Genomic DNA, 19,343 nt, shown 5'->3' on the forward strand with positions numbered 1-19,343 from the left:
ATTTTATTTAAATATATATAAATTATTAATTGATTTATTATTTTAATTTTCTAATACAGTATCGGTAGTATTATCTAAAACACCGTCTAAAATTTGGTGGAACATTTCGTTCATGTCGAAAAAGTCTTTGAGTGCAGCTGGAATCATTGATTGAAGGTTTGAAAGAATTGGTTTGGTGAGTGGATTGAGGATTTTCATTAGTGTTGGCTTGACGATAGATCTAACTGTGAAGTGGAGTTGATCTCTATATAGGATTTTGGCGTCGTGCTCCAACTTGGATAGAATCGATTGACGTGCACTGTCAATGTTGATGACGGCACCGTCGTTCGATGATTCGGTGATCTCCTTCTCAAAGGTGTAGACTGCATTCTCAGAGATTTGATTCAACTCTCCACGAATTCCATAGACAATGGTCGATGCCCAGAAACCATCGAACACCGGGTACAAAGTCTGGAGGAATGGGTAGAGCTCGTTGATTGGATCGTGTGCCGATCTCATCGGTGAGAAATACTGTGGATACTTTCTGAGATCTGTAAACGACTTGTCACTGCCATCGCCATTGTACTTTGCGGACTGTTCATTCCAGATTTGAACTACTGCGACGAATGACTTTTCGAGTGGCTTTTTAACTTCGTCACCCAAGATGGTTGAGAGATGTGGACTTACTTGCTCACGAACAACTGGTTCAATGACGGAAATCAATTGATCCTTCATTTTGTCGAGCATCTCTTGTTGTAATTTGGCAATTGGATCGATCTCCTCACGAATCTTGCCTTCAGCAGTTGGACGAACACCTGTTACTGTTTTATCCATTGCTATCCAGGCTGGATTGACAGCACTAGTAACGGTTCCAATGATGACTTTCATCATTTGGGTACGCAAGAAATTACGAATAAACCATGGAGCAGAAGGGAGCTTGTAGAGAGCACGATTCAGAATGTCGTACTCCACCTCGTCAGAGATGACGTCGGCCAACACCTGTACTTCCGATCCTCCCCAGCCAAACCAACCCCAACGACCAAGACTCCAACGAGTATTTCTAACGGCCACTCCAAATGCCTTTTGGTGGACGGCATCTGGATTCTTGAAACCTTGAGCATGACGAACGCATGTCTTTAGAACCTCAGTCCACTCATCGAACTGCTCCTTGTTGTCGGCGGTCAAATAATAGATACGACGATACTCATGCAACAACTCAATGGTGAATGGTGGATACTCCTTTGGTTTTGGAATTGCCGAGACATCCATCTTCATTTTCTCTGCCAACTTTGTAAGTCTACCAAGGATCGATTTATTTGGATCAGTTTCAACTTTATATCCTGCAAGAGTAATTGTACCCTTTTTCTTTGTAAGATTCTAAAATAAATATTAAAATTGAAAAGTTAGAAATAACAGTGTTAAAATTTAGATTTTTTGTAGAATATTTACATTTTCACTTTCATAATAATCAATGGAATAATCTTGTCTGACAATGAAATATCTACGTTTTAATGACTTTCTGACTGCTCCTTCTTTTGTCAAAAATCCGGAATGTCTATCTCCTGTTAGTGGTTTCTCGCGGACACTCAATAAATAGGGTGATGGTGGTTTCTTGGCATCTTTAACACATTTTGCTGTAAGAGCAACAGTGTAGGCCTTAGTATATTCTGCAGTGAAGGTTGCTAATATTGCTTTTGTTAGATCAACCAAATCTTGTTTTAATTGTGCGTCCATTTTTTGATTTGTTTATTATATATATAAATATTGATTAAGAATTTTATATTAATATTAAATGGAATAAAAATAAATAAATAAATAAAATAAAATTAGTATAAATATGAAGTCAAGACAATTAGTCCAAACTATATTTGTGGAACCGATGGAACAAAAAAAGGAAAGAATAAAAAAAAAAACTATTTAAAAATAAATAAGAATTCTTGTTTGTGTATTTCTTAAAAAAAACGTTTTTTATTTTAATACCAATCAGATCAAATAGAGACAAGGATTTTTAGATATTTTTTTTTTTTTTATTTCGATTTCAAAATAGATTAGATTTATCATGTGTTCAGATGGACAATACTAGAAAAAATCCAAAAAAAACTGAGAATAATGTCAAAATTAAGTTGATGTAAAACACGGAGACTATTTGAATTTTTACAAAATTGATGATGGCGAGTCCACATAGTGGGTTAAATTTTTCAAAAAAAAAAGATATTTTTGTAAACTTTTTAATCACATCAACAAAATACAAAACACATCAAACCAACTTACACAAAAATGAATAAAGATTTTTTTTTATTTTTTTTTTGACATAATTGCATTGGAAGTCTGTAACAATACATACCACCATATTTATTCTATCATATGATACAATGAATGTAAATGTGGAATTAAATATATTTTAAAACTTTAGGTAATATAATTTAAAATCAAATTACAACAAATATTTATATCAGAAGAATCTATTTCGTTAAATTTTTGATTGTTTACAGAATATCCGATGACCATTTAGTTGGTCATTTACTAACCATTGTTGGTAATGAAAAGCTTGAAAAAAAAAAATAGAAAGAGAGTTGATGTGACATGTTTCAAGCATATGAATAAATTGCAAAAGAAATAGTACAATATGCTTAAATCCAACACAAACTACTCAAATCAAACACCACTATTACCATCTTATATATTTGGTAAAAGAAATCATCTACACAAAGAGAATAATCAATATACCAATATTTTTAATGTTGAAAATGTAACAAAGGCTCCAATAGCTAATGAGTTATATTAGAAGGCTTGCCTTCTCCTATCATACTTTAAACCTAAACAAATCGAAGTTATTGATTTAATGTAAATGTCTTTTTCCAATTTAAATATTAAATAAATAAATAAATATAACAATAAAATGAAAAACAAACTTTAATTGCTAATTAGCAAAAAGAAAAGTGTTTATTTATGTTGTTTTCTGTCAGGGGATTCTTGAATTATTTAACTTATTTACTTAAACATAGACGTGCTCGTGGTGATGTGGCTTGTGCTTTAAGATGATATACACTGCGTGCACCACACCTTTATAATCAAATAAATTAGTTAGATTATCACTGAACTGTAATATTGAAAGAGTGTAATATGACTTACCTGGAATCCAACCTAAAATTGTCAATAGAATGTTGAGTAGGAATTGACTTCCACAACCTCTTCTGATCAAGACAGCAAGAGGTGGGAAAATGATAGCAACTATAATCAATCCAATCTTTGAACAAAGTCCCATTGTTTTTTTTTTTAAATGTATATATTATATGTTTGAGTTTAGTTTTAAAGATAAATAAAATAAATAGCTATAATTCCAATTATTGGTTTGTTTATTAATGTTTTAATAAAATAATATAAAGTCTAGAATAAAATTTAACTTATAACTATCAGTCATTGGATGATTTATACATTCTCATTGAATTTATTTTATTGTTATTGTAATTGTTGTCAGTTTTTTTTAGATGGAATAGAAGCACCCATATAGATTCATTGGTTGACAATAACAATTAACAATTTGTTGTTACATGTAAAGATCTAAAGTGAGGAAAAACAGAAACACAGGGAAAATAAGTGCAATGAAAATGTAGATCCAATTAAGGGTAATATTATAATATATTATCATTACATTGAAAAGTCGTCTTTTTGCAAACACACTATTTTGTAATCCTATTTAAATAAGGTATAAAAGTCTGTTTATTTGCTTCACACATATCTGCTAGATAATATTTCATTATTCATTTTCTATTTTTAAAGAAAAAAAAAACCAATAATTAAAAATATTTTCATTCTTTTTAATGATAATAATAACGTCAACAAAATAAATTCAAAGTTTTAATTCTTTAAATTGTTCTTCAATTAAATGAATGAAACCAATAAAAAGATATATATATAGTTCTCTTTTTAGGTTAATTTTATAATTATCTCTTTTTAGTTTAATTTTTTCCTTACAAAAAAAAAAACCCAAAAATGAGCAAAAATTCAAATAAAATGGAAGTGGGTTTTGAAAAATAAAAACAAAAATTAAAAATAAATAATTGAAATTGTCAACATTGTGATTGATCAGAAATATCATTAACATAGTTATTTTATTTTAAAAGAAAGAAAAAAAAAATTATTTATTTATTATTAAAACATTTGTACAACACTACCAACATAAAACAATATTTATAAAATGGTAGGTATATAGCAAACAGGAAAGAAGAGGAATTGAATATTTTGATTACAAAGAAGAAGTAAACAATAAATTGTTAACACTTTTTTTTTTTTTTTTTTGTAATCATAATATATATATATTAGTCTGATGAAAAATCACAATTGATTGAAGCTTTCTATAATTTCGATCATGATTACGATGGATTCGTCAGTGTAGAGGAGTTCAGAGGTATCTTGAGAGATGGTTTACCAATGTCTGAAAATGAAGTATGTTGTTACGGAAAAGCATAAAGGTATAGCATTCAAATTATTAACTCTTGTGGATTTATTTTCATTTTTCTTATAGATTCAAGAGTTCTTTGCTGCAGCTGATCCATCAAACAGTGGTTTCATCGATTACAAAGCATTTGCCTCTATGTTATACTCTGTAGATGAATCATAAACAATACAAATAATAGGTTCAAACAAAACAAAACAAAACAAAAGGAAAAGAAAACAAAACAGATCACAATCAATCAATCAATCAATCAATAATAATAATACACTTCACAATCTTCATTAAAAGAACGAAGATATATTTAACAAAACAAATAGTCGCAGGAAATGGAACATATAAGATTTTTTGAAGGAGTCGGTCAACATTGCTAAAACCTTTGACTCAAAATCGAATTGACATTATATTTTCTATTTCCGTTAAACTATGTACAACCAACGCACTCAACAAAAAAAAAACATTTATTGTATTAATAATAGTAATAAATAAACTAAAATGTTATATATATTTATACCAAATAACTTATTTCGAATATCTACAAAATTTTTGTATTGGCGGGGTTAACCATTAATTTTATTTTGGTTCACCATTACCACACCACGAAAAACACTGAACCATCAAATCAGTCAGTCAGTCAATCAACAAAATAAGACAGATAATTTATATTTGATGTGTGTGTTGTGTGATATGACGAGTGGTTTGTATTGATATTAGATTAATATAATACATATTTATATATATATTGACTATGATCATTGGAGTATCAATGATGATGGTTATACAAACTAAATTAGAAATGTAATATTGTAAGTTGTACTCCTCTACTTACAAATTTGTAGATGACAATCAGTCAAAGTTTATTGAATTTGTAATGTAATATTTATACATTGTTGATATCAATTCCATCTTACTCTTATTATTTATTTTCATTGACACAAACAATAGCTTGCTTGTCAATACAGACAATCAAAAAAAACTATTATCAACCTATATCATTACTATTACTATTACTATTTATTTATATAGAAAAGAAATAAATATATATGTTTATTTATTTAAAAAGATAAATAAATAATAATGTTTTTAAGATTTCTAAAAAATAATGTTCTAAGTTTATTATTAGTATTTTTATTATGTGCTCATATATTCATTATTCAAAAGTATGCTATTTTCAGAGTGGATGAAAACAATGCTGATAGCACCGGCACAGATTCAGTTCTCAAACAAAAGTTAAAGTTGAAACAACAAAACAAGAGGAACTCCGATGGTTTCTCGAAAAGCGCTGCTATGAACAGAGTGAATCTGGGCGAGCATCTGGATTTCAGAGAGTTGTCTCTGATGTCTGCCAATCATCCATATTCTATATTGTCGGATCTGAAAGATACAAAGGTAGAGTTGCCCGATGTCTGTAGGTATGCCGGACTCGCCGGTACCACCAGACAGCAGGCACCGGATTTTCTTCAGCGTTGTGAGGGTGCCGATTACTATCAGCCGGTGATAACACCGACTCCCGTTCTCGACGTCGATAACATGAACTACTCGATCAAGACCGATAGTGATGCGCGTGCCCGCTATGCATATGCACCGGCCAACTACTCGGCGGAGCCAATCGTCACCATTCTAACGCCGTTCTACAATATCGGTCCGATTCTCCACGAGACTGCCAAGTCGATATTCAGACAATCGCTGCAATCGTTCCAATGGGTCATTGTCAACGATGGTTCGCCAAACAAGACACTGGTCAGAGATTCACTCGGTGTCTATCGTAATTTGAGTTTGACCGATCCTCGTATCACCATCATCGATCTACCAAAGAATCTGGGATTGCCGGGTGCTCGTAACGAAGGTTTAAAGTCGGCACGTGGTAAATACCTTCTCCTCTTGGATCCCGATGATCTCATTGAATTCACCTACCTCGAGAAAGCCGTTTGGTTCCTCGAAACACATCCACAATACTCGCTGGTAAACGGTTGGTCACTTGGTTTCGGTCACAAAGAGTATTTCTGGCAAAAAGGTTTCCAAAATGGTGATATCAATTTAAAGGAAAATTATATTACTGTTGCTTCTGTTATGAAAGTAAGTTATAACAATAATATAACAATGATAATGATAGTGTATTGAAGTTTATTAACTTGTATTGCTATTAATAGACTGAGGTTTTAAGACAAGTAGGTGGTTTCGATGCATCACTGAGAACCGGTATGGAGGATTGGGATCTTTGGATGAGAATGGCGGATAATGGACACTGGGGACATACTTTGGAGGAGTTCTTCTTTTGGTATCGTGTCAGTCCACCTGGAAAGTGGGCTTCCATCTACAATGAAACGAAATTCAATGCTTTCATGGATAATCAAAAGATAAAGTACAAGACTGCCTTTAGTCGTGGTGTTCCAAAGTTGAGTCGTGCACCGCAAGACAAGATGGAGAATGTCGTCTCTGAGATAACCGTGTCCAACGTTCTGAGAAAGTGTCGTCCTCGTATCTTGATTATTCTGCCATATATGGAAATTGGTGGTGCCGATCAGTTCAACTATAACTTTGCTCAGGGATTGGTGCTCGATGGCTGGGAGGTCAGTATCGCCGGAAACAAAGAGGCCGCAAACAAGTGGCAACCGCAATTCCTGCGTGTCACACCAGATATCTTTATTATGCCACGATTCCTGAGGGTGACCGATCAAGCTCGTTTCCTTGTCTATCTTATAAAGAGTCGTCAGTTTGATGTTGTTTTCGTAACCAACAGTGAGTCCGCTTACAACTTCCTACCATATCTACGAACACATGCACCTGGACCTGCGTATGTCGATTACATTCACTCGGAAACACCTGGCTGGAAGAATGGTGGATATGCACGTTACTCTGTGGGAGCGGAGCCATTCTTGGATCGTTCTATATTTGCTAGTGAGCATCTTCGACAGTATTGTATCGACAGGGGACACAATCCCAACAAGACTGTTACCGTGCTGATTGGTATCGACTCTGAGAAGTATCATCCAAAGCCCGAGAATAAGTTGTCGGTTCGCAAGGAGTTGGGTTTCCCAGAGGATGTTCTGCTGATTGTCTACGTATCGCGTTTGGAACACGAGAAACAACCATTGGTATTTGCAGAGGTGTTGAAGAGAGTGCACGATCTTGGTTACGACTTTAGAGCGATGGTAGTTGGTGGCGGTGCAATGTTTGACATCTTGAATGAGACTCTTCACACCGATGGAATTGCTGACAAAGTTAGAATGTTGGGTAGTGTTTCCAACAAGGAAGTTCAACGATATGTCGCCGGATCGGATGTGTTCTTCCTTCCATCGAAAATCGAGGGTATCTCACTGGCTATCTACGAAGCAATGTCAATGCAAGTGTGTGCAGTGTCTGCCAAAGTCGGTGGACAAGCTGAGCTTGTCACTCCGGAAGTAGGTTACTTGGTTAAGCCTGGCACTCCAACTGAGGTCGAGGAATACACTGATATTCTGGCCGAGTTGGCCTCGAACCGTTCATTGGCACTGGAACTTGGAGCCAAGAGCAGAGAGCGTGTATTGAATGGTTTCTCAGTTAAAGATACCATTATCAAGTTGAAGCATGAATTCTGTAATGCTGCCATCGTCAGTAAGCTGACCAATCCGATATTTGATAACGATTTGATGCGTCGTGCCTCTAAGGAGATGGCAATACTTGGATTCGAGTATCATCGTGCTCACGATGAGTTACTCCCACTCTGGAACGAACATGTTGCACTGACTAAACGATGCCAACCACCTGCACCTGTAAAAGTGACTAGAACCGAACGTCCTCCCTCACCATATCCTGTTCTCACACCCGAGGAAGTAATGGAAACGTTGGACTATGAGCAACTTAGACCGGTTACCGATGTTTTCGAAGAGAAGAAAGCAATGGATCACAAGTTAAAGATTGAATTAAAGGATTATCAAGACACTCCAGTGAGAAAGAATCCAAAGATTGCCATTGAGAAATTCAAACACAACGATTTCCTCCACAAGTTTAATCATGATGTCGACGATTGGGATGATGACATTCCATATGCCTTCTCGCACCAAGAGTACATAGCCCATATTCCCGATGCCTTCATATCGTCCGGTGACTCTGGAATAGTATTCGATTGGGAGAGAATGTTTTCGCTTAGTCGTGGTAGAAATCCAGTGTTCAATCCACCACCCAATGAAATATCCAAGTGCCAGATCAGTCGCCACAAAAAGATATTCACTCTACTTCAATTGTATTTCTCATTTGGTAATTTCATTCAGGAACAACTTCCAAAGTTGGCAATGGTTTGGGATGATCTACAAAATGACAGAGATATCAAAGTATTAGTACCAAACATCCCATATGCAAAGATAATCATGGAGGAGCTGCTTAGAATGGAACCAGATCGTGTGTTATATTTTAATCCTGGTGTTGGATGGGATCCATGTAAAATCTACTATGCCAATCATGTAATGTTGCCATCGCCAATTCCTACTGGACATCCACCTCAAGAATTAATGTCGCAACTCAGAAACATCATTACAAAACAAGCAACTGGACACAAGAAACCAGTCAGTCACGAGAAGATTGTAATCTATGCATCTCGATCCGGAACACCGAGCCCATTACGTAAGGTATCGAATGAAGCAGAGGTCATTGCCACCATTGAGGAGCTAATGAAGCCAATGGGATATCAAGTCGTGGTATGGAGTGGCGAAGAGAAACTCAACTCATCTCTCGTACGAATTGCAAGTAAAGCTCAGATGCTCATTGGTATGACCGGATCAAACTTGATGCCAATGTTGGCCATGCCAAAGAAATCGATCGTTATCGAAGTGATGCACGAAAATCCGTGGTTAACTTGGTGGGCAACATCGGAATCACTGGAACATCAACACTGGATGATTCCACTACTGGGAATAGGTTCATCTCATGACAGTGAAACCATACCAATTCCATTGGATTTATTAAAAACAACTATATTACAATCATTAAATTCGACTTTACCAAACTAACTAAATAAATAATTTAAAAATCTTTTATTTTTTGTAGAAAAGAATTTTTTTTTTTTTTCAATCAAATCCCAGTTTGATGATTGATTTAAATCACTGTTTTATAAAATGACATTTTCTAGAATATTAAATAACAAGTATATATTTGAAAGAGTTGTTCATTTCTTGCATGAAGGTCACCATTTATATGCTTGCAAGTACAGAAATAGAGAGATTGACGATGCATTATGGCTAGCAAAGACAGGTAGTTTTGATATCATTAGAAACAAGATAAAGTCATATAGTTCTATTACCAACGATAGTGACTATCCATTGTTGTATTGGCCTGCTAAATCATTATCTATTCTATTCGAAAAGCAGCACTATGATATCATAGAATCTTTGTTCAATCACAGGAGTGTGTCATCACGTAAATACTTGTTTCTTACTACCGATGTTGTTGATACTGCCATTCGATCACAGGTATCGATTGACATGCTTTCTACCATCGAAAAGCTCTTCCCAGAATCAATTACTTGGCGAATCTTTACAACTGCAGCAGAGGTTGGAAGTTTACTGGTTATCGAGTGGTTGCGAAAGATAAGACCACTCATCACACCAGCGGGATCAGCAACGAATAATGCAGCACTCAACGGTCATATGCATGTTATCAAGTATTTACACGATTCTGGCAGGTGGGCAATATTCTCCAGTAGAACATTGGACTGTGCTATAAAGGGTGGAAAGCTAGAGATCGTAGAGTATATTCTCGCCAATAGAACGGAAGGACTGACTCATGAGACAATTGACCTGCTGACTACCAACAAAGAGATGCATGATATCATTGAGAGGATTATACTGGCAAAGAAAAACCCTCTCTACGAGTCGATTCAGTGCAGTGCTAAATCATTGGTTGAAGCGAGCAGACATGGAAATCTAAAGTTATTGCGACTCCTCATTGAAAATGAAAAGCGGCTCAGTGCTATGAGAGGTATATCAATTGTTCAACAAGATGTAGATAATGCCATTTACAAGTCATACTCGTCCGTAACAATGTCGCTGATGAATGGAAACATCAGTTGTTTCGACTACCTCTCAAAGACTCCGATCTACAGCAACTCCATCAAATACATACTCTATATGGGATGGGGACATATATTTAGGTCGTCTTCCTCCTACGAGAATGAAATTGCCTTCATTGATTACCTGAAGGATAAGAAGTATCCTCTGAACAAAGATGTACTTTTCCGTTTGGTATCCAATGGTAATATTCGACTTTTCAAGATATTACTGCCGGAATTCGATGAATCACCGTTGTTTGAGAGGAATACCAAGTTCATCACAAAGGCAATCGAGAACGGTCGTTTAGAGATGACATTGTATCTCTATGATTCGTATTGTCTGGCATTTAATCTAGGCGATGCCATCACTCAAGGATTAATATCAGAGCACTCCGCAACTCAAAAGCAAGAGGTTTTAATCGAAATTCTGGATCGTCTTCATAAGTTTACAGGATGTCCACTGGTGTTGAATACATCTCAAGTGGAATTGATTTCCAATTCTTCTGTGGAGATGCTCAGATATCTCTTTGGTATCTACCAGCAAGATAAAAATAACTATATTTTGGCAGCAGCAAAATTTGGTTGTTTAGATATCGTACAGAAATCATACAGGAATGAACAACTCATCAAGGAAGCCTACAAGATTGCATTGAGAGCTGGTCATATAGAAATCATTGTATATCTCACAGAGACATTCCATATCAGGGCAGATTTAACGTCAGCGTATGAAGCATTTAACAGTGGTCGAGTTGCTTTGTCTTCCTATCTCCTGGAAAACAGAGATATGTTTTTTTTGGATGATTTGGCGGTGTGCTACTCAACAATGCAAAACAATCACTACCTATTCGAGAGACTAAAAGAGAAGGTCAAAAAGACTGGAAGGCCAATCAAAGGTGTTGGCGACATTATTATTTCGAAAATCAAGAGTCTGGTTGAACTAAAAATGGTAACATCAGATTTATGTTCAACCGAGAGTCTTGGTTTAAATTATAAGGTGGACGAAAATGTTTTTTGTGAGATGGCTCACAAAAATAAGATCGATCAAATTGTTTATCTCGAAGAATCCGGTAAACTATCGTATTTTGAGAGATTTGTTGGTGCGAACGCTCTCTATCAGAACAGTATACTTATAGCCCTCCATAACGGAAAAGATGAAACTGTTTCGTACCTGGTCGATCGTTTGAAGGTTCATTACCCAAAGAATTTCCCCAAAAAATTGTATAATATATTGCTCGATGGAGTAGATGACGATTCAAAAGAAACTAATGAAAATTATCGTTTATTTATTAATTTCAAAAAGAGATTAATTGAAGAGATACTACCATTAGTAGAATAAAGTTGTAAATTTAATCTATTTTAATTCTCTCTAAAATTGGTGCTATGCCTTGTTTTTCAGAATTAACAAACAGTTCAATAATTTCATTGTATTTCTTCAATCGTTTAGCATAGAGTGTACTATTGACTGTAGAGAGTCTCTGGCAATCGATTCTGTTGTATTTTTGTTGGTGCTCAACTAAACTTTGTGCTCTCAAGAGAACATCATTGGGAACTCCAGCAAGATATGCACATGATAATCCAAAACTACAATATGATTTGGTTTGAATTATTCTTAAAAAATAAATTAAGTTAATTAGTTTTTTCAATCAGCAACATTAAACAAACTAAATTATACTTGTAAAGTGGTATAAATGTGTCAAATGTAATATTGTTGTTTGTGTTTGAGTTGGCTTTCTCAATAAGAAATTGAGTAGAGTTGAAAGAAATTCTATCTGCATGTTTCTCTGAAATCAATTTAAATATTTCATAGAAATGAGTGCTCAATAGTATTTTGGGTGATCTATCTTTAACTATAAAGTGTATTATCAAACCATATAATAGTGAAATTCCATCTTGTGGTATTGTTCCTTTTCCATACTCTAGAGTATTAAGTGGAGGGTGTTAGTCAATTTTAATTATGAAATATATAAATATTTTACCATCAATTAAAAGAAGTGAGTTGGAGGTTGCGAATTTGGTCATTTGGGCAACTTGTTTACAGTCAATCATAAAAGATGATTCTGAAATTGAGTTGCTTTCTCTAGTTGAGATTCTAGTAAATATCTTGTCACACAAAGATATATTGGCACTCTCTGCAGGTACGAAGCAGCCAAGATGAGCTAAATAAACAATGATTCCAACCTGTTTTAAATAAATAGATTTTCCACTTTGATTTGGTCCAGTTATTATCATTGTTGATTTTGATTCTGATAAATTTGTTAATTGACTATCTTTAGAGTTAATGGTGATATATTTATATTTACCAGTAAGTTCAGTGTCATTTGGTATAAAAGTGTTTGTACATAGTTCTTGTAATGGATGTCTACCATTTTTTATTTCCAAAATACTCTCAGAGTTGATGGTAGGTCTGACAAAGTTGGATTCCTTTGATACAATGGCCATAGAAATGATGGCATCCAACTCTGAACAATAATTTGAAACTTCAATGAGAGCATTGGAAATCTTTAAAATTTCATCGATAACAACTCTCTGAATCCTTCCTTCAATATCCAATATATCATTATGAATATCACCAAAATAATCATCCAATTCTTTTGTTTTTTGATTTTGAAAGTAAATATATTGTGATGTCTGAAACTATGATATTTAATTTAAAAAAATAAATTAATTAAATTCCAAAAAAATAGAACAATAATAATTATTAGCTAATAGCTTACAATAAAATCTAATCCTTTTAAATCTTTTTGTTGAGGTAATGGATAGTTTGGATTGATTGGCACACAAATTAGACATCCTAATTGTGGGTAATAAACAAAGTGAAATGATGTAATCCATGGAATGCCTCCAAAATATGATTTCTCCTCTTCACCGCTTTGAGTCTTTTTTAAAAAAAAATGAATGAGAAATTAATTAATTAATTTAAATAAAAAACTTACCAAGATTGAACCCATTGAGTTATAAACTTCTCTAAGTTTATCTAATTGACTATCTATTCCATATTTAATATTTAATACATTCTTATGTAAATCATCTATAATAAATGTATTTTCGTATTGTTGTAATAATGTTATTATTGGTTCTAATGATAGTGTCACTATCTGCATAAAAAATAATTAATAGGAAATACTAAAAGAAATATATTATTATTATTATTACCTTTACTAAAAATGAAATAGTTGGAGAATTCTGTTCAATTAATATTCCAATTCTCAAGAATGATTGTAAGCTCTTTATTTTTTAATAATGTTCTAGTTTTTTTTTTTTTTTTTTTGTTTATTAGAATTATTTTTAAATAAACTTACCGTATATATATTAATTAAATATCTTTCTGGGTTTTGAGATAAGCTTTAATCTAAGTTAATAAAGTTGTTTGGTTATTTCGTATAAGTTAATACATTACTTTAACTTGTTTAAAATCATATGTAAATCTTTGATGTTGGATAGACAACCAACCAAACTCAAAGTCAACGGAGTATTTGAGTTATCGGTAAAGTATGATATGAGATCATATCTCTCTTCGATGATCTCTCTATTGCGTGGAGGTCTCATAAACCATGACTTTAACTTTCTTTTACCAATAACAGACTTTGTTCTATTCAGAATCCCAAACAAAGATAGTCCTTCCTTTGAATTACCAACCGAATAGCAACTTGGGTGGCTAAATTTAACCATTAATAAAAGTAATCATATTACATGGATAGAATACATACTTTTCATTTGCAAAAATTTGTAAAGAATATAAAGAGTTTGTATTAATACTCAAGAATTGATCACTGTTTGAATAGTATTAATATTAAGATGTGTTAGTAGTAAAACTGATTATATTAATATAAAAGATATCTATACATACAAAGAGAAACAGATAATTTCATTTAGTTTGAAATTCTCTAATGTTTCGAATTCATCAAGAGCAAGATACTTTGGAAGATAAACCAATAGACCACCAATTGCTTTAATCTATAAGATGATAAACATTATTAGTATTGGTTAAAGGTTTTTAATTATCTAATTTAGTTTACCATTTCACTTTGACTAAAATCTAATATTCTCTCTAGATATAGTTGCTTTTGATGAAAGTCATTGCTGTCAATTGGTAACTTGATGTTAAGTAGCTTGTTCTTTCCGTTGTCAAAGCTGAAATCGTTTGACTTTGAGAAATGAACGTTGAAAGACTGCCCTTCTTCCATCTTGTGCACTGCATCTATAAACTTCTCTGGCATTCTAGAGGGTATAATGATCGTCTTTGGACATACTTGTTGTTTGACTAAAGTAATGAATGTGTTAAACAACAAAAAAAAAATAATTAAATTTATTTTGATCTCTAAATTGAAAGTTGTAAGGATAAATAGATGGATGAACAGTTTATGTATTATATTATAAATAATATAAAGTAGCTACCCATTGAAAGACAAGTGAAAGTGTCATCCTCCCAACATTCAGATACATATAGAATCGATAGATTCGAATCGTAATAAGCTATACCCAGTTTAAGTTTAAAATAAATGACAGCAAGAATATTATTATTCTACAATCAATCATTTGATTTATTAGTAATAATGTTATTTAATAATAGATTGATAATTGTATGTTTGTTTGTTTGTTAATGATTTTGAAAGTAATCAAATTCTAAAATTACATTATAGTTCATTATGTTCATTAGAGTATCATTATCATCATCTACCTGATATTCATCATTATCTATATTATATTTGGCAATGCTGTTGTTATATTGCTCATCTTTATTGAAGGGTGGTATGGGAGGTGATAATGTTGTTTCATTATTCTTATTCGCTTTGTTATTATTGTTTTTGAAGTTCAATATAATGTTATCATCAGGTTGTTCATTATCTATCCAATTATATATATTATTCATCTCAATCTTATTAATAATAATAATAATAATAATAATAATAATAAATCAAAATTTTTGTGAAGATTATAATGTTTTTGAAATTCAAAAATTGTTTTTTTTTTAATTTATTTTATTTGATTAAACACCATATACTTTGATGTCTTCATTTATAACAAGAGATATTAAATGAAAAGCTTGCAGGTGATAGGTTTGGTTTGATTTCCACGGAGTAGAAAAACACTTAAAATCTTTAAACCGTTTGTTAACATTCTCGATGATGATTATTTTCGAAGATAAGAAAGCATTGAATTCCTTTTCCAAAGGAGTAAGTGAACCGCCTCTTGGTCTCTTTATCATTGCTTTGAATGATTCTCTCTCACCTTGATAAGATTTATCTCCAATGAATCTTTCTTTATTTTGTAGTATTTCACTTGAAAGAATTCCCTCTTCCGATCGAGCTATGTCAATGTCTGCCTTGCTTCCTGGATATGGTCCAGACCACCAAATAATTTCACCATTGTGGATACTGCAGGTGACTTCATATTTGAAACCAAAATGCTTTTTATCTTCGTTCCAATACTTGTCATTTTTAGTTTCATATAAACATAATGTTGTATCTGTTACAAAACGATTGAAATGATGTTTGCCTCTCTCTACATCTTTTACAGGAGGGTAGTCTTTAGTCTCATCCTATATAATAGTTAATATTTGATATTAAAATATAAATCAAATAGAATTCAAATTACTTACATAAGATAGATAATCTACTTTTTCGTAACATTGATTCAATACTTCTTTGACTATGTTTTTTACAGTTGACTCTGAACATCCATGAACCAATGAACGATCTAAATATGAAGTATAGAATCTAAGATAATTTAAACAAATCAATATCTTAGACTCACTGCATCCAATTAGATTCATGATTGCAGACACTGAACTTTTATGAACACCAAAATGTCTTTTAAATTCTCTTTCTGAATATTGATCAAATCTAGGTGTATTTATTGTCATTTTGATTTCTTATATTTTTTAATTTATCTAGTAGTTCTTTGGATAAAAATTTATACGAGCGCAATATAGATTTAAATCAAATATTCAAACTTAATTTTAGAGTAAAGTTAAATTCCTACTTCTTATTTGGTATTTTCCAATTTATTAATTTATATGAGAAATTTTACCAAAGAAAATGAAGGGGGTAAAAAATAATTGGCAATTTTTAAGAGGGGTAATTGCAAGGTAAAAACCTATATAGGAATTTAACATTGTTTTTCTCTATTTTTATTAAGAGAAAAACCAAGATAATTAAATCATCTTCTCATATTATTTTTAATTTACAAAACCATAACAAATAATTAATATTTTAATATTTAGAAAAATGGGATCAAAAAAGTCAAAAGGTGACAATATCAAATGCAGAATCTTTATATATATGAAATTGGTTCAAAAAAAAAAAAAAAGGCCAAATTCATATAAATCTAAAGTACATAATCCTGATCTTATAGTTAGAATATATTAAGTAAATTAGATTCTTTAGACTTGACACTACATTGGTTTTAAAATTAATATAATTAATATCAATTTATTTTAAATTATATTATTTTTTGTACAAAGGGGGTTAAAAAAGTGTATAAACAAAGAAGTAAAATAAATATCTGTGGGGTTGTGTATTATTTATTGATTTATTTGTTTTTTTATAAATAAAAGTAAATCGATTCTAATTTGATTGATATCAAGATTGGAATAATATAATTATTTCTCTACGGGAATTTATTTGATGACATCATTCAGAAACACCATTTAATTGATGATTATTGTAAAATGCTGAATGATGTCATTTTTCTAATTTCAATACATTTAGCTGATGATTTAAATTATCATTATATTTTGAATTGTGAGGAGTTATTTTTTGATGACAACAACATCTTTAAAATGACAATACTCAAATTTCATAAATTTATTGTGAAAATATCAATAAGTTTAAATTTATTTGTCAAAAATAGTATATTTAAAACAATGAACTTGAGATCATCGAATTTATTTAATAATAACTTAACCCAATACAATATATCGCTTTCAAACACAGTGTTCTCTTCTTTAAAACAAAGAAAGTGTTTACCTACTATAAATATTAATTTTCATCCAATCATTCTGAAAAACCATCAAATCAATTTAGTATACTAAATTAAAAACAAAAAACTAAAGACTTTAAAGTTTATTATTTACAATTAAATTTAAATTAAAAATGTTATTCAGTAAGTACTACTTGAATATAAACCATTTAAATCAAAAAACAATTTATTAATTAATCTTTTTTTCAAAAATAGAATCATTAAGAAATATCCAATTCTCCTCAAACATGTCCAATTTTCAAATTTTAAATACTCATACTGTTGGATCAAGTTTGAATACTAATGGATTGGAATCTTCAGTTAATACTACAGCAACACCTGTTTTCAGTAAACCATTCTATGCTGTATGGTAAAAAACAGTAAAGATAAAATATTAACAATAGAATCATTTGATCAAATTTCAGTCATTCCAAGAGAAAAACAAAAAGGTTCACATGATAGATTATATTTCTATCTAAATTCTAAATTTTAAATATTTAGTTTTTGTATTCAAGTAACCTATTCATTCAGTTCTTCTTCCCATTGAAAATTTTACTATTTTAATCACATTTAAAGTAAAATTAATATATATATTAATTTAATATTAAGATTAAAATTGATAAAATTTAAATAAAATTAATTTATTTAACATTAAATTACTATAAATACTATTATTTTACTTTTTTTTTTAATTAAATATTTGTATAATTTACAAATGATATTAAAAGCACTTTCTATGAACTAAAGTTGGACCAATTTCATCATACTCCTCTCTTGTCATGATCATTTGTTTGAATCGTGGGTGTGCTACCAAGAGTGAACCACCTATCCAAGCAGAGTATTTTCTCTCGGGTGGTGCAATTACTCTTATCTTTGTGCCTTTTGGCGCCAGTGCTGTCAGCTCTTTACTCAATCTCTGTGGCAAACCAGGGAACATCGTGTTTCCACCTGACAGTACAACATTACTAAACATTGCTGATTGAATATCTTTATCGCACTTATTAATTGAATTGAAGATAGCTTTATGAATACCAACCGTCTCAAATTCAATTAGTGACGGATCGAACAGTGGTTCCGTACATTTGAACCGTTCCAAACCGATCGTAAGTACCTGTTTATCTGGTAGATCAAATGATTTCTCTAGATCATTAGAATGCTCTGCCAGCAATTGCTGCTCAGCTTCAAAGTCAAGTGCAACATATGCCAGTTTCTCTTTGATCTCATGATAGATATCACGTTCCGATGTTCCCGTAAGAGACCAACCTCGTTCCGTTAACAATTTTATCATATAGTTTGTGAGACAGTCACCTCCAAAACCTAAACGTGTGATGGCGTGTGACAATGCATATCCTTCGTATATAGGAACAATGTGTGTCACGTTATGACCAGATTCCACTACGACACCAGTCGATCGACCAGATGCATACAACGACAGAACTGGCTGTGTTGCAATGTACAACGCTGGCACGTTGAAGGTTTCAAACATGATCTGTGTCATCTTTTCACGATGTGCTTTCGGATTGAATGGTACCTCTGTGAGTAGAACGGTGTGTTCCTCAGGGGCACATCTAAGTTCATTGAAGAAGACATGATTCCAAAGTTTCTCCATATCATCCCAGTTGTAAACGATTCCATGTGCCACCGGGTACTTCAATACACATATTCCACGTTTAGATATAGCCTCATCTCCAACGTAGCTATCTTTAACATTCATACCCACCATAAACGTGATGTTTCTAGGTTTACCAACCACTGTAGGTATTACAATCCTTGGTGAATCATCTCCTTCAAAACCTGCCTTAAATAAATATGATCCCTGTGCAACCAAACATTACAATAAATGTGTATTTTATATTAATTATCTAAAATCAACTATTAATAAGATCTTTTATATACATTATCTAAAATTAAAGCAAATTCCTCATCCAT

At 32.2% G+C, this 19,343-nt stretch overlaps 8 protein-coding genes across 8 annotated transcripts; 5 read left to right on the forward strand and 3 right to left on the reverse strand.

Annotated features, from left to right (window-relative positions):
- Positions 1–42: 42 nt before the first annotated feature.
- On the reverse strand, positions 43–1,713 carry PPL_02300 (pleckstrin domain-containing protein; the record flags this gene model as incomplete). The annotated part of the gene is made up of 2 exons (XM_020573291.1): positions 43–1,356; positions 1,429–1,713. 2 exons carry the CDS (start codon positions 1,711–1,713, stop codon positions 43–45), a joined length of 1,599 nt encoding a protein of 532 aa, XP_020437408.1.
- Positions 1,714–2,605: 892 nt separating this feature from the next.
- PPL_02301 (uncharacterized protein) lies at positions 2,606–3,021 on the forward strand (the record flags this gene model as incomplete). The annotated part of the gene is made up of 3 exons (XM_020573292.1): positions 2,606–2,728; positions 2,765–2,823; positions 2,985–3,021. The coding sequence occupies 3 exons, from the start codon at positions 2,606–2,608 to the stop codon at positions 3,019–3,021; spliced, it is 219 nt and encodes a 72-aa protein (XP_020437409.1).
- Positions 3,022–4,177: 1,156 nt separating this feature from the next.
- Positions 4,178–4,600, forward strand: mlcB (EF-hand domain-containing protein; the record flags this gene model as incomplete). Its single annotated transcript, XM_020573293.1, has 3 exons — positions 4,178–4,180; positions 4,303–4,425; positions 4,505–4,600. The coding sequence occupies 3 exons, from the start codon at positions 4,178–4,180 to the stop codon at positions 4,598–4,600; spliced, it is 222 nt and encodes a 73-aa protein (XP_020437410.1).
- A 909-nt stretch (positions 4,601–5,509) lies between these two features.
- pgtB (putative glycosyltransferase) lies at positions 5,510–9,417 on the forward strand (the record flags this gene model as incomplete). Its single annotated transcript, XM_020573294.1, has 2 exons — positions 5,510–6,508; positions 6,583–9,417. 2 exons carry the CDS (start codon positions 5,510–5,512, stop codon positions 9,415–9,417), a joined length of 3,834 nt encoding a protein of 1,277 aa, XP_020437411.1.
- A 105-nt stretch (positions 9,418–9,522) lies between these two features.
- Positions 9,523–11,790, forward strand: PPL_02304 (uncharacterized protein; the record flags this gene model as incomplete). Its single annotated transcript, XM_020573295.1, has 2 exons — positions 9,523–10,657; positions 10,811–11,790. 2 exons carry the CDS (start codon positions 9,523–9,525, stop codon positions 11,788–11,790), a joined length of 2,115 nt encoding a protein of 704 aa, XP_020437412.1.
- Positions 11,791–12,080: 290 nt separating this feature from the next.
- Positions 12,081–16,317, reverse strand: msh5 (DNA mismatch repair protein; the record flags this gene model as incomplete). The annotated part of the gene is made up of 14 exons (XM_020573296.1): positions 12,081–12,370; positions 12,431–13,088; positions 13,169–13,330; positions 13,388–13,549; positions 13,608–13,679; positions 13,754–13,796; positions 13,852–14,043; positions 14,162–14,224; positions 14,302–14,408; positions 14,471–14,715; positions 14,850–14,976; positions 15,088–15,330; positions 15,457–15,993; positions 16,054–16,317. The coding sequence occupies 14 exons, from the start codon at positions 16,315–16,317 to the stop codon at positions 12,081–12,083; spliced, it is 3,165 nt and encodes a 1,054-aa protein (XP_020437413.1).
- Positions 16,318–17,548: 1,231 nt separating this feature from the next.
- PPL_02306 (uncharacterized protein) lies at positions 17,549–17,907 on the forward strand (the record flags this gene model as incomplete). Its single annotated transcript, XM_020573297.1, has 3 exons — positions 17,549–17,558; positions 17,631–17,762; positions 17,819–17,907. The coding sequence occupies 3 exons, from the start codon at positions 17,549–17,551 to the stop codon at positions 17,905–17,907; spliced, it is 231 nt and encodes a 76-aa protein (XP_020437414.1).
- A 228-nt stretch (positions 17,908–18,135) lies between these two features.
- PPL_02307 (actin) lies at positions 18,136–19,343 on the reverse strand (the record flags this gene model as incomplete). Its single annotated transcript, XM_020573298.1, has 2 exons — positions 18,136–19,212; positions 19,311–19,343. The coding sequence occupies 2 exons, from the start codon at positions 19,341–19,343 to the stop codon at positions 18,136–18,138; spliced, it is 1,110 nt and encodes a 369-aa protein (XP_020437415.1).

Source organism: Heterostelium album, assembly GCF_000004825.1.
Source record: "Heterostelium album PN500 unplaced genomic scaffold PPL_scaffold2, whole genome shotgun sequence".
NCBI classification, from domain to species: Eukaryota; Evosea; class Eumycetozoa; order Acytosteliales; family Acytosteliaceae; genus Heterostelium; species Heterostelium album.